Source organism: Myiozetetes cayanensis, unplaced genomic scaffold (assembly GCF_022539395.1).
Source record: "Myiozetetes cayanensis isolate MyiCay16 unplaced genomic scaffold, myiCay2020 scf20-37, whole genome shotgun sequence".
Lineage (NCBI taxonomy): Eukaryota > Metazoa > Chordata > Aves > Passeriformes > Tyrannidae > Myiozetetes > Myiozetetes cayanensis.
Genome location: NW_026087412.1, coordinates 14,198,841 through 14,212,624, shown reverse-complemented (window position 1 = coordinate 14,212,624; position 13,784 = coordinate 14,198,841). Strand labels below are relative to the sequence as shown.

The following is a 13,784-nucleotide window of genomic DNA, read 5'->3' as shown; positions in this document are numbered from 1 at the left end:
AGCTGGGTCCTGCTCAGCTGCCTGGGGACTGACCCACCTCTCCTGGGGCTGCAGGTGAAGGTGTGGCGCCTGCCCGAGAGCGGCCAGGACATGCCCAGCGGCGCGGGGCTGACCCTGGGGCCTGGGGGGGCCCCGGTGGACGTGCTGCAGTTCCACCCCACGGCAGATGGAGTCCTGGCCAGCGGTGCGGGGAAGGGAGTCACCGTCTGGGACCTGGGGCAGAAGCAGCCCCTGACAGGTAGGCCAGGCCGTGACTGCCCGAAATGCTGACCTGCAGTGCTGGTGCCTGAGCTCAAGTCCTGACCGTGGTGTCACGGAACAGGCAGCTGGGGTGGCTTTTTGGGCCGGGAGCACCGCAGGGGCTCGTGCCTGTGCACAGGCTCCCCTGTGCTCTGCTGCACTGGTGTAAAAGGCACTGGTGCTGCCCAGGGTGTCCCTCTCCCTGCATGTCCCAGGGGTGGGCAGATGTGGGTGCCATGGGTGGTTGCTTGCCCAGACCTCAGCTAACCCGAGAGGGAGAGGAGGTGGGTGGCAGCTCAGGCCTGTGGAGCTCCTGCCCTATGTTTCCACCTGCCAGCAGCACAGAATGCTCCCTGCACAGACACAGCAGTGTCCCATTGGGTCCTGACTGCCACCAGCCCTTCAGAAAGGACAGATCAGGTTCCTCTGGGAATGTTCCAGGTGGGAGAGCGATGACTTCTGCCCCACCCATGGGGGGACCCTTCTTGACCCTGCTTTCCTCCTGCAGCCCTGGACTCCCACGGGGACCAGCTGCAGAGCCTGACGTGGAAGCGAGACGGCCACCTCCTCGGCACCTCCTGCAAGGTGAGTGACACACTGGGGTGACTTCACTGTGGCACAGCATGACTGGGCTGGGCACCAGCTGCACCCTGGTGTACTTGGTTTCGTAGAATCAGACTGGTTTGGGTTGGAAGGGACCTTAAAGTTCATCTCATTCCACCCCACTGCCGCGGGCAGGGACACCTTCCACCAGAGCAGGCTGCTCAGAGCTCCATCCATCCTGGCCCTGAACACTTCCAGGGGTGGGGAGCGTGCAGGGACGGGAAGTCTCGGGGTAGAAAAGGGCAGGAGTGAGGTGGGCGATGCCACTGGCGGGCGAGGATGCGGCACTAGATGGCGCCGGCCGCTCGCGGGGCCCGCGCTGCGGGACACGCCGGGACCGCGCGGAGTGCGCGGGGCTCGCCCCGCCTTGGGGGGGACAAGGCGGGCGTGAAAACTGAGTGTGCAGGATGAGTGTCCAGGCCAGAAGCCCCCCCAGGCCATGCCTGGAGGCTGAGCAGGCAGGTCTGAGCACACAGACCGAGTCCACAGCCTGGGAGCGCAGCCCCCTCCCCGCTCCAAGGGTGCAGGCGGAGCGTCCTGCGGGGCCAGTGGGCCCGGGATGGCGCTCCGAGGCCAAGGATGCAGAGAGTGCGGGCTAAGCTGGAGTCCCAGCTGTGGCTGAAGCCCCGTGCCAAGCGTGCGGGCTGGGCACAGAGGGTACAACACCGAGCTGTGCAATCTAGGATGTGGGGCAGCCCCGGGCTGTGCCGTGAGGCTGACACAGTGTGTGCTCCCCAAACAGCGCCCTGGCAGTAAGGCTGGCACCGGGGCACCCCCTGCTGCCTCTGTGCCCTGCCAGCCCTTGTGAAGGGGGTCCCGTGTCCCTTTTGGTGCAGGGATGCCAGGCAGGAGAGAGCTTGCTCCCTTCCAGCACTGCCAGGATGTTGAGCCCTGGCTGTACTTTAGGAGGCTCCCTCCTTCTCTAGGAGTAGTTTACAGTGTCTCGGGGTCCTGGTGAGGCTCTGGGAGTGCTGGAGTGCACTCCTACCCACAATGTGGGACAGGACTAGGAGGACACAATGCAAGCCATCCACAGGAATAGACACTTCAGGCGGGAGAGTGATGGGCAGGAAGGAGAGGGGCTGCTTGCTCCAGCCTTCTGCCTAATACATCCTGACATCCCACTGGCCCCAGGGTCCTTAACCCTCCTCTGTTTTCTTTTATCTCACCAGGACAAGAAACTGCGGATCTTTGACCCCCGAGCTGGCCCAGCTGCCTCCCAGGTACTGTCCTCTCCGGGTATGCTGCAGGCAGCCCTGCCCGACTCGGGTGTCTGCTGAGGGGAGTGGGTTTTGGTCCCCCAGAACATCCCAGCTGGGGCAGGACTTGGGAGAAGGAACATGGAGGCAGGGACTGAAGGCAGGGGGAATGGAGCTGCCTCCTTTTTGACACCAGTTTGGTGATCTCCCCCAGTGCCCTGGCACACTGCAGGCAGCAATCCTGAGCCCTGGGGGCGCAGGGCCTATGGGCTCTCGGGCTCTGCAGGCCCCCAGCTTTGCCCTGCCCTGCAGGAGCTGAACCAAAGGCTCTTGGGGATGAGGACCTGCAAAGGGTGAGGGCTGGGCGGCCAGATCTGCACAGCTCAGCAAATAACAGCGATTAGGAAATAAGCAGAGAACTTAAGCCTTGACGTCAAGTTCAAACAGCCTCTTATTAGAGGTTTCCTGTGGCTTGGGGGCTCTGGCTGCTGACAGCTGTGTGCCCGAAGGCAGGGATGCACTGGAGAGTAGGCTGAGATGGCTGCAGCAGGCTCTGATGCTCCTGGTGCCTCTCCTGCTGCCCACGTGCTCAGGAAGCCGCTGTGCCCAGGCACAGCAGTAACCCTGGGCACCAACTGAAGGGAGCTGGTGCTCCAGCACTGCACCTGGACTTTGCATCTGCTCCTGCTCATAACCTGGGTTCTGAGCTCCTATAAGGCCTCGGGGTGCTTCCTGTGGGTACAAATGGTGCCCTAACCCTTCAAGCAGCCTTATAAACACCCCACCACAGTATATAAACATAAACCCAGTGGTGACACGTGCTGGCGAGCCAGGGCAAAGTGCTTCCAGCCCTCCAGTGGCCCCCGTGACACTCTCCTGCTCCAAGCTGCCACTTGGCAGGGCTAGAAGGTCCCACTCCCTGCTCCCAAATTCATCCTGTGTCTATCCATCCGTGGCCCCAGTGCTCCCCTCCCCGCCTCCCCCCCCAGTTCTCCCCCTGCCAGACCTGTCAGCTTGTCCAACAGCGTTTCGGCGGAGCTGTGAGTGCGATGGGCTCAAGCCAAGTCTCCTGGGGAGGGTGGACTCTCTCTCGCTGAGCTATTAAAAATAACGTGTGAATGATGGTGGCTGTTCAAAGCAGGCAGCTCACTTCCCTCCACTGCTGTCTGATCCAGCCCGGGGCCGGCGATCCATGTTTGCCAAGAGAAATATGCACCTTCCTTGCTGCGGCCCTGCCCCGGCCAGCTCGGATGGATGGAGATGTTTAGTCTTCGAGAAGTACTGTGCTGAAGGGGAAAACTTTAAAATGCCATAAATCCTCTGGAAGTTTGCACAGAGCTTGCTTAGCCAAGGGGATTAACACTCCTGGGCTTTGTTGTTTCTTTTTTTCCCCATTGCTGGAGGGCTGGTTAATTTGGAAATGCTCCTTCTCTCCCCGCCGGGCCAGCGCGGTTACGGAACCAGGTGATGCCGCAGCCGCGGTGCGGTGCCAGCACCTCAGGAGCTCCTGGCTTAGGAGTTGCCTGTTTTTTTGCAGAGGTGAACGGTGGGATGGTTTTTCCAGCCAGGCTGGCCCCCACGGCGCCACAGGCCAGGTTTCCTCCGCAGCAGGCGGAGGGCTCGGCACCGCCGGCTCTCCCCGCTCTCTCCGCGGCACTCTGTGGTGCCAAGAGCCGGCCTTGGCCTTGGGCTGCTCCTCCGGCTGGTTTTCTTAATTTGCCAAGCCTGCCTCATTAAACATTCCTTTTTTTAGAGCAGGGGGAAAAGAATGAGAAGGAGCTAAAATAAGAGGCTCAGGGAGGAGGGGTCGCTCCTCCTATTACCTGATGCTACTCTCTCGGGTAGTGTGGATGCAGCACACATGGGGCAGGGGACTGAGGGTGGGTGACAAGGAGGGCGACTGGCAGGCTGCCCACACCCCAGCCATGCCCTCGCCAGGGCCTGACCCCCCATTCCCGGCTACGCCCGTGGCAGCTATTTTGAGCATGTCCCAGTAGCAGGCAGGAGTGTGTGACGCAGTGAGGGCAGCGTGGACAGGGTCTGGCTGACCCTGTGGGGTGCCTGGTATGTACCCGGGGCCATGATTTCCCCTGGGAGAGCAGTGGCCTCATCCTGCTGGACACTCAGGCCCTCATTGCAGGCCTTACTGAGCATTAGGGCTGTGCCCACACCCTGTTGTTGCTCTCCGTGCCTCCTTGGTGACCCTGTACTGGCAGTGGAGATGCCAGGGCTGCAGTGGGTCCTGCTGTGCCACCCCCTGTAGCCATGCTGCTGCTGCCTGGCTGGGTCCAGGTTCGAGCTCTGCTGTCCTTCCCAAGAATCCTGTGAGTCCACTACCTTATCCCTTCCCAAGGCCATGCTGCCCCAGCCGCCTGCCCTCCCCTCCCACAGGTGCTGGTGGTCGCCCTCCTTGCCTTGACCCTCTCCCTGGAAGTGAGTCACATCCTCTCCCTCGCGGCTTCAGCTCTGTCAGGGCTCAGCATCGCTGCTCCTGCCCTCGCCCTCCTGCCATTCCTGTGCAAACCCCACCAAACCTCCTTCCCACGTGCCCCTCTGGACCAGTGCTGAGCAGGGAGTCGGAGCACCGGGAAGGTGCCCATACCCTGGCTGATGCCCAGGTGGGTCACCAGCACAGGGCAGGGCAGTGATTCGGGTATGCCTTGCGCTTCTACAGTGGCATCTCTGCTTGCCCCCTGCCCTGGCCACCTTCTCCTGGGTACAGAGCCCATGGGCCACATTCTGCCCCCCACGCCCTCGTGCCAGGGGCTGTGTGTGCAAGTGGCCGGCACCTGGCTCCTGGGACAGGGACAGGAGCTGTCTCTGTGAAGCTGTGGGGCTGCTGCTGAGCAGGGCCAGTGTGGGATGGAGAGGAGCTGGCTCTGTTCTCACGAGAAACTTCCTCTGCCGGCGTTTCGGCAGGACCGGGGGCGAGGGAACGGCCGCGCGCACCGGGCCGGCGCACGCTCCTGCTCATGTTGTAATGAGCTGTTTTAATGAGCAGGGCTGGGGCTAAGGGCGCCTGGGGACAGTTGGGAGAGTGTCCCTGCAGGCTTGTCCCCACCATGGGTTTGTCCCCCCACCTTGTGGGCTGTGCTGGGGGGCAGGACTCGGTGACGGGGAGCAGCCAGGGCTCACGGCCCAGGCACACCTGGTGCTGTCCCAACCCAGCTCCAAGTCCCAGGGGTGGAAGAGGGACTCCAGCCCTTCTCCCAAACTGTGGCCACCATCCCATGGGTCACATCAGTCCCCGCCACAGTGGGAGATGCAGCAGGGAGAGGGTCTGCATGGGCAGCATCGCTGTGGTGGCAGGGTGATGCTGTGGCAAGGTGGAGATCCAGGTTGGGGTGACCCTGGCTGTATCCACAGCCAGGAAGGACTCTTTGGACCCTGACATGCCACTGCTGCCCAGGGTCCAGCTGTCAGTCTGGGGCTGCCTGGGGACCACTCGTCATTGTCAGTGGAAGGCGCATCAGGACACAGAGACTTTTAGCCTTCCTCCCCCGACACCTCATCATCGTGGTATCCCACGCTGGGGTCACCCTGGGGGTACCTGACTCCCAGCCTCGGCAGCGGCTTCCTCCGGGCTGGGGGAAGGTCCACAGCATCCCACATTCCCAAGGAGACCGTGGGAAGCTTTGAAAAAGTTGGCCTGACTCTGGGCTGCCTATTTATAGCAGCGCACACTCGGCGCTCTCATGCTTCTGTTCCCCAGCGTAGCTGCACGGGACTGTTTATATTTCCTCTGCTCCGCTTCCCCCTCGGCCGTCCTTCCCAGGAATGCCGCTTGGTATGGCAGACATGGGGAAGTCGAGGAGGATTCGGGATGAGCCAGAGGCATCTCAAGGGATGTGGGTGTGTGGCAGCACCGGATGGATAGGCCTGGATGCCTGTCCCTCCTGCTGGGAACGGCCTCTCCGGCTCACACCCACATGGGTTGGCATCCCCCTCACAGCATTTTGGAAACCCCAGCCCATGTGTGACCTGGCAGGCTCCTACTGCAGAGGGCAGAAGTGTTTGGGGATTTGATAACAGCCTCACAGCTGCTGGGGTCGGTGGCTGCAGGAAGAGATGAGATGTGGGAGAGGAGCCTGCCCACCCCACATGGCCAGCGAGTTCCCCCTCGCCTGCCCAGGGATGGAGGTCGTGCTTCCATCCTGGTCCTGTGTCCTGGCACCCGTGCCAAGGGAGGGGCTGTCTGGGTAGGAGCCCACTCGCCTTCCTGCCCTTGCTGGGCTGGCAGCATCCTGGATGGAGGTGGGGGGCTGCTCTGGCAGTGAGTGGAAGAGGCAGAGCCTAAGGGTGCCCAGCTCCCTGGGTCACAGGAACACCACAGCGATGCTGCCCTGGCCAGTGGGATCAGGGAGGCGACATCTGCAGGAGGGGGCTTGTCCCACTCCGTCCCCACACTCATCAGTGGGCAGGGGCCAGTGCTGGCAGCATGGTGGCTACTGGAGCATCTCTGCTGCTATGTGGAATCCTTATGCTTCCCTAGGAAGACCAGATCCTGGTCTCCTTGAGCTACAGGCAGAGACCAGGAGTGGGGCTGGCTTGGGAGAGGCTGCTCTGCTTTCCTGGCCACCTCTGGAGTAACTGGGACTTGGCAAGGAAGGGAGATCACTCACATTCTTGTTCAGAGAGGAGGATTCGGTGCGTGGTTAACCCCCTCGGCTCCCTGGAAGCTGTTCCTCCTGCCCCCAGCTGCCTCGTAGGCTGTGAAGGAGCGATGGCTTCCCCATGTGCATGGAGCTGGAGAGTGTCTGTCCCTGGAGCCCCCCACAGTGCCCTGGCCAGGCAAGACCCCTCCTGCCCTGGCACCCGCTGGCAAAGGAATGGCTCAGCCTGGCTCTGGTGCCTCCTGTGCCCACGCAGATCCTGCTGCTGGGCTTGCTTCCCACGGGGATCAGATGCCTGCAGGCTGCTAGCCACGCTCATGGGCTGCTAGCCACAGGCACGGCTGAGCTGTCCCAGCCCCTGCCATCCACGGGGGCTCTGCCAAGGGCACAGCTGGGCCCCCCCCCGGCCATCTGCCTCCCGTCCAGCCCCACGGCTATGCCCTCCCTGCCCTGCATCCGGCGGAGGGTGGACGGTTCCCGTGGAGACGGGGATCGCCTGGGAGCCGGAGCAGCCTCGGCTTTGTGTGGGGCTCTCCCAGGCGGCCGAAGGCAGCCGCTCCCTGCGGGCAGCTGTTACCAGCTCACCCGACCCCGCCGCTGCGTCGCTGCCAACAGCTGCATCCCACACGCCGGGCCTGGCCCCCACGCAGCCCCCTCGGTGTTGCACAGGGAGCAGGGCTGGGGACCCCCGTGGGTACCAGAGCCTTGCCCCAGCCTGTGGTGGGAGGGATGGGTTGAGACTGGGAGGGGGATGGTGCTGGAAACTCTCCCCATGCAGCTGATCTGGCTCCGAGGAGGGAGCACAGGCTGCCCCCAGCCTGGGCTGCCCAAAACCAGCTGGGCTGGACCCGTGTGATGGGCAGGAGAAAGCTGGGCTGCCTGGGCACTGGCAGGGAACTGAGAGGCCTCCTTGGATCCCCAGGGGCTGGCGTGGAGCTGGTGGGCTCCTTGCAGCCTGCTGTTGGGACAAGCAGCTCAGAAGGGATGCCTGTCCTTTGGGCTGCGGCTGGTCCCCTGCTCCAGGGACACGGGGGGTTCCAGCATCACTCCAGGAGGGGTGCCAGGATCTCTGCCAAGCTCTGCCAGCCCCAGAGATCCTCAGCAGCCCCGTGGCCACCCCAGGGCTCTGAGCTGGCCGAACCACCCCAGTGTCCACCCTCAGTGCCAGCTCACATCGCCCTGGCCCTGCTGAGACCCCCCACACCAGGGGACCGGACACGGGGCGGGGGGTCCCCAGGATTGACTGCTGTCCGCCGGCTCACCTCTGGCAACGTCTGCACAGGCGGGTGTCTGAGCGAGCCTGGAGCAGCCCAGCCTCCCACATACTTGCTGCCATACGTACTGCTGAGCAGGGATGGAACTAATGCAGAAAACATGGCCCTGCTCCACAGCCGGCACACCACGGGCTGGGAGCGCTGCGGCAGCGCCCTGCCCTCTGCCAGCCCTGCCACCGCCCCGGGGCTGCCCCCCACCACCAGGGGGGCCAGGAGACCCGCAGGGCCCTGGGGCCATGGAGCCACCGCCATCGGCTATGGGATCTCCAGATGTTGAGTTCTGGCTGCCACAGGCGCACGGCTCAGGTGCAGAAGTGCTCTCCTGGCTGACGTGCGGGCTGGCCCCAGCTCCTGGAGTTTCCATCCCTCTTTGGCACCGATCCTGGGACATGTTCCCTTCTCCAGGTCCTTTCCCCGCCGAGCGCTGGGTCCACTGCCAGCGTGTTGGCGGAGGGGGCCGGGCCCCTCCTGCCCCACATCCTGCTCCCGTGGCTGGGAGCACCGGCTTTAGCTCGGCCAGTGCTGCCTCTTCCAAGTGAGCCATGTTTGTGCTGGCAATGCAGCTGGTGTGACGGAGCCAGGGGAGGACGAGCTTGGCACAATGTGCCTGCTCCCACCCCGGCACTCTCCAAAGAGTGGCATCTCTCTGGGGCTGGAGGCTGGGACTGGAGAAAGGTGCTCCAGAGGGGTTTATCTGCTGGGGAAGTGGGAGATACAGCACCTTTGTGCCCCCTCGCTGGCTGCCACGGTGGCAGAGCCTTGCTGGCCGTGGCTGAAGGTCACAGTGCTCACACCAAGGGGGATGCAGCTCAAGGGCTCCTCCGTGTGCACCCCCAGTTGCCCCCATCCCTCCCACCCCCTGCCCTGCGCGGTGGTGCCGGAAGCACCGTGGTGGGTTTGGCTCTGGCAGAGCTCTCCGCTCTCCCTGCCAGCCCTGAACTCGTTAGCAGCCATTTATTGGCGCTTTGCAAGGAGCGGAGGGGCTGCGAGCGCTGCCTGCACCGCGGGCGGGGCTGGCTGCCGGCTCCCGCAGGGCGCTGCGAACCGCAGGGCCCATCTGGGGGACACATGGGAGCCGGGAAGCACCCGCTGACAGCCCCGTGGAAACTCTACCCCTCCTGTCCTCGGCAGGACTGGCACGGGGAGCAGGATGAGGCGGTGGCATGGGCTGGGGGTCCCAGTCCTGCGGGCAGCCCAGGCGAGAGGTGGAGCAGGGTGCAGGGGATTAGAACAGCGTGGGGGATGTGGCCAGGCTCAGTTTGCCGTGTGTTTCGATAGCGTCTGGACACACACGGGGCACCCAGCCCCTGCAGGTGGGATTCGGCGTGGATAAAGAGCTCGGGGATGCAGCCGAGGAAGTAAGTCCCTCTGTCATCATGGCCAAGGCCAAGCCTCCTCTAGCGCCTGTGGCATGGAGCAGCTTCCTCGCAGCGCTGTGACCCTGTCACCCCCTCGCCGGGTGTGGGGAGAGCCCTGGGGACCCAGGAGCCATCCCGTGCCCCTTCACGCTCACGTTACCTGCTGCCACACCCTGCTCCTCACCGGGAGCCAGGCCAGCCATTCCACAAGGCAACCATGCTGGCACTGGCACTGGCACAGGGTGGGGGCTCAGGGCTGTCATCGCTTGCAGGCTGTCCCCACTGCACTGTCCCCACAGCAGCTCTCAGCAGAGTCGGGAGAGAGTGCTCAGCTCCATGTGCTCGGCCTTGGGGCTGTTCACAACCATGGCTGGTGCAGCACATGTCCCTTCAATGTGCCCAGCAGGGCAGGCAGCAACACTGACAGCCGTGTCTCCTGTGCCTTGCAGAGTGTCCTGGGACATGAGAACAACAAGGACTCCCGGCTGCTCTGGATGGGCTCCAGCGATTACCTCATCTCCGTGGGGTTCAGCCAGGTACAGTCTTCCCTGGGAAGGTGGCCCTGGCACTACCAGGATGTCCCAGCCCCACTTCCTGCAGCTGCTGTGCCAGGGCCCCAAGTGCTTTTTAGGTGGCCCAAAAGCATGAAAGCAGAAGGTCCCCTCACCAGGCGCCCTGGCCCTTGCTGGATGGCAGGAGGCTGGGTGGTGAAGGCAGTGGCACCGTGGGGAGGGCCAGGCAGCCCCCGTGCCCGCTGACACTGCGTGTGTATCCCTGCAGATGCGGGAGCGGGAGGTGAAGCTGTGGGACACACGGCGGTTCAGCGGAGCGATGCTCACCACGGCACTGGACACCTCGCCGGGGTAGGGACGGGGACACACCGCGGGGCAGGAGGGTGGGCGGTGGGGACGTCATGGCCAGGGACCCTCAGGGAGCGTGGTGGTGGAGCAGGAGGTGGCAGAGAGCTCCTGGCACCAGCAGCATTTGGTCTGAATCTGCAGACAAGGCTGGGGACAGGCACAGGCACATCCCCATCCCCATTTGGGTGGGATGGGAGCGTGGTGACAGTGCTGTGGAGGGCACAGAGGTGCTCTGTGACGCTGTGGTGGGTGATGGCACTGCTGGGGACAGTGTCTGAGGTGGCTGCTGGCTGGGTGGGCGCATGCACTGGGGCGGTACCACGAGATGCTGCGGGCGAGTGAATCCCTTTGGCACTGCTGGAGCACTGGAGCGGCTCGGCCCCAGCCTCCCGCTCACAGTGGGGCCACGGTGCTTTGTGCTGTGGTGCCGTGGTGACTGCCCAGCCAGCCGTGGCCAGGCTGGTGCTCACCAGGCATCCCCTGGGGAAGTGGAAGAGGAGCTTTGGCAGCTTAAGGGGTCACTGCCTCTTGACACAGCATGATGGAGCTGTCTCCTGTCTGTGGGGCACTGCCAAGGCCAGGAACACTCAGGTTAGACTCAGCTTGGCCTCTCCCACGCTGCCCACAGAGCTGGCCTGGTTGTCACAGTGTGGGTGAGGAAACAGGAGGAGGAGGAGGAGGAGTCTGTGCCTTCATCCCACAGGGATGGGGGTTCGGGCCATGCTACTTGTTGGTATGTACTAGAGGCCACTGGCTTTTCCCAGAGCTGCTGGCAAAGCACTGGGATGCCAGGACCCTCACTGGACGCTGAGCTGGCTCCTTGGTGGGCTGAGGTGCCAGGGCAAGCTGGGTGGTCAGCAGCTGCTGGGTGCCAATATGGGGTCTCTGGCAAGGGGCTGAGTGAGCTTTTGCAGCAGGGTTGGCCCTCGGCTGCACCGAGGTGTCAGCTCTGTGCTGGTGCTGGCAGCACCCGGGACACACGGGAGGGGAGAGGATCAGCTGTGGGCACAGTGGGGAGGTGCCAGCATGGTGGGAACAAGCAAGCTTTCCCCTTTCCTGCGAGCTCCCCAGGGGAGCAGCTCCCAGCTCTCCTGCTCCCCAGCCCTGCCAGCGCCATCTGCAAAGGCAGAGGTGCAGGCTCGGTGACCTCCATCATTGAACACTCCCAAGGGAGGCCGGGGCACACAGCGGGCAGCAAAGGGCACGCTTTGGGGTCCGTTATTGCTCTTGATGGAGAATCCAGTGGGAATTACCGCGGATCCCTCTGGCTAGGCAGGGGTGAGCCAGCCCGGCTCGCTGTGCTGCAGGCGCGGGGCCGCGGCTGCGCTCGGCGCAGGCTGCAGATATTTTGGCTGCCGCGTTTATCGGCCCAGGAATGCGGCTGGCGGGCGATGCCTGCGCGTCACGCCGGGGCCCTGCCGGGATGCGGCTGCGTGGTGGGGCCACGCGAGAGGGGCTGGGGGTGGCGGGGTCGAGGGGGGGACCCTCCCGTGCTTTTGGGAGGTGCTTTCTTCAGGCAGCCGCGCCGGCCCCACCGCGCTCCCAGCCCCAACCGCTCCCGCCTGTAAATCTGGCGGAGATGACAAATGGTGGAGGGGGATTTGGGCTGGCTCCCGGCGGAGGGGCCGAGCGGGGGCTGCGCTCTCCCTCAGGCTGAGCCGTCCTGAGCAGGGGCTCGACACTCGGGAGCCCTGGCGCTGTGGCTGGGGCAGGGGGTGGCAGTTTTGGGGGGGTCACCAGATACCCCTGGAAGCACTGTTGGGTCAGGCTCAGTGCTAGAGGAACCGAGTCCCCCAGAGATGGCACCGGTGGTGCTGGGTGCCCGCTGTGGGTCTCCAGTGTGGGCACTGATGCCCGGCGTGGGGCACGAAGGCAGGTCCAGCAGTGCCGGCCATGCCGTGAGCGAGGCACGGCGAGCTGGGTGCAGCGGCAGCAGCTCGTTGAGGCTCTTTGAGGAAGCAATCAGTGGGCGGGCAGGAAACTCATACCATTCATTACTGACGCCAGGCCGGCAGGAAGGGGAGCCCGCGTCCCTACCGCATCCCTACCGCGTCCCCTCTGCGTCCCCACCGCGCCCACCGAGCCGGCACCACATGTCCCTGTGGCACCCCAGAGCAGGGCCATGGCGTGCCCCAAGGTCGGGGTGACTCTAGCGCACACACCCCAGTGCCCACAGCCTACAGGGTGGCTGCGCCCTGCCCAGCATCCATGGGGGAAGAGGGCAGAGAGTGGTGGGCACCGGCCCCATGCACCCCCACATCAGCGTGTGCCTTGGGGGTTTCCATCCCAAATCCTGAGCAGGTGAGATGTTTCCAACCAAACAAACCTCATTTTCAAAGCACCCCACCAGTGTCAGGCCCAATTCCCAGACCCCTGAGAAGGCGGGAGGCAGAAGGTGTGGGTGGCCATGGCCCCTCTCCGTGCCGTGGTCCTCAATGTGCCGCCTCCGGGTACCTGCCATTCCTTCGGCTCAGGTTTTGTCTCTCCCCCGGCCCCCTTTAATTAGATCAAGGAGCAGCAGGGCAGGAGCCAGGAAGGGGCCTCAATAGGTTATTGTTGCCCTAAATTGTAACCAGCACCGGCAGGGTTGTGTTACCGGCTCCGACTCGGGGTCACCGAGCAGACCCCGGTGCTGCGCGCCCGGCGGCCGGCGCGGCACTGCCCCGGGACGGTGCTGTCACCACCGTGGTGGCAGGAGAACAGCGGCTCCCTTGTGTGGCTGCATCTTTTGGTGTCCCGAAAATGTCCCCAAGGGAGTCTGGGGGTGCCACAGCCGGCTCGGGGCTGCGGCTGGATCAATAGGGATGATCAATAGGGATGATCGAGATGCCTGGGTCAGCAGAGGTCCCAGGGAGCCATGTCCCCGTGGCGTGTGCTGACACTGGGCACGTCCCCCTGGGGCGGGACGGTGATGGGGAGGGATGGGGACAGCCAGACCCCCACTGCTCTTCACAGTACAAAGTCCAACAGAACTGGGAAGAAACCTGCCTACAGCAGGGTGCCCGCCCAGCAGGATGTTTGCAGAGAGATTTGGGGGATTTTTGTCCCACCCAGAGCCAAAGGAGGACATGGAGGGTCCCAGGCAGTTCCCTGGGGATGCTGCCCAGGGGTGCTCAGCCCCCAGTGCCCACCCACTGCCTCTGTCCCAGCCAAAGGCTGTGGCTGAGCCAGGTCCTGGGGTCAGGCTTGTAGCCCCAGCATGTCTCAGCTCCAGCTCTTGTGTGCACCAGAGCACATGGCCTCACTGAAGGACATGTCCCTGCTGTCACATTGCCACCTCTTCCCAGGCACCCTCTGTAATGGGACCTCAATGGCCAGTCCTGCTCTCATCCCACCTGGCCCTAATACCCCTTGCACTGCTTTTTCCTGAGGCTTAGCAACCCTTTTGGTTTGTGGTGGGTGCTTTGGGGGTCTCTCCCAACCCAGCAGGCACAGCCCTGAGCAGGACAGGTCCATCCCTGTCCCCATCCCTGCTCCAGTCCCTGGGCAGATCCCATAGGTGCCTGTGCTGGTGGCTGCTTACCATCCATGATGGGGAAGGGGCTTTTCCTGCCCCCACTTGGCTGCAAACCTCACACACGAGGAGGGGGAGAGGCCACCCCCCAGGTGCCACCCCAGTGGGACCCATCCCCATGGG

General features: G+C 63.9%; 1 protein-coding gene across 2 annotated transcripts in view; it reads left to right on the top strand.

Moving 5' to 3' along the window:
- LOC126641191 (mitochondrial import inner membrane translocase subunit TIM16-like) overlaps positions 1–13,784 on the top strand; it is a 38,038-nt gene that overhangs the window by 5,486 nt on the left and 18,768 nt on the right. For both annotated transcript variants that reach the window (XM_050317637.1, XM_050317633.1), the window contains exons 5-9: positions 55–238; positions 749–825; positions 2,016–2,066; positions 9,737–9,823; positions 10,068–10,150. In XM_050317637.1, coding sequence (XP_050173594.1) covers positions 55–238; positions 749–825; positions 2,016–2,066; positions 9,737–9,823; positions 10,068–10,150 — 482 coding nt within the window. The remainder of the gene's footprint in view (positions 1–54; positions 239–748; positions 826–2,015; positions 2,067–9,736; positions 9,824–10,067; positions 10,151–13,784) is intronic.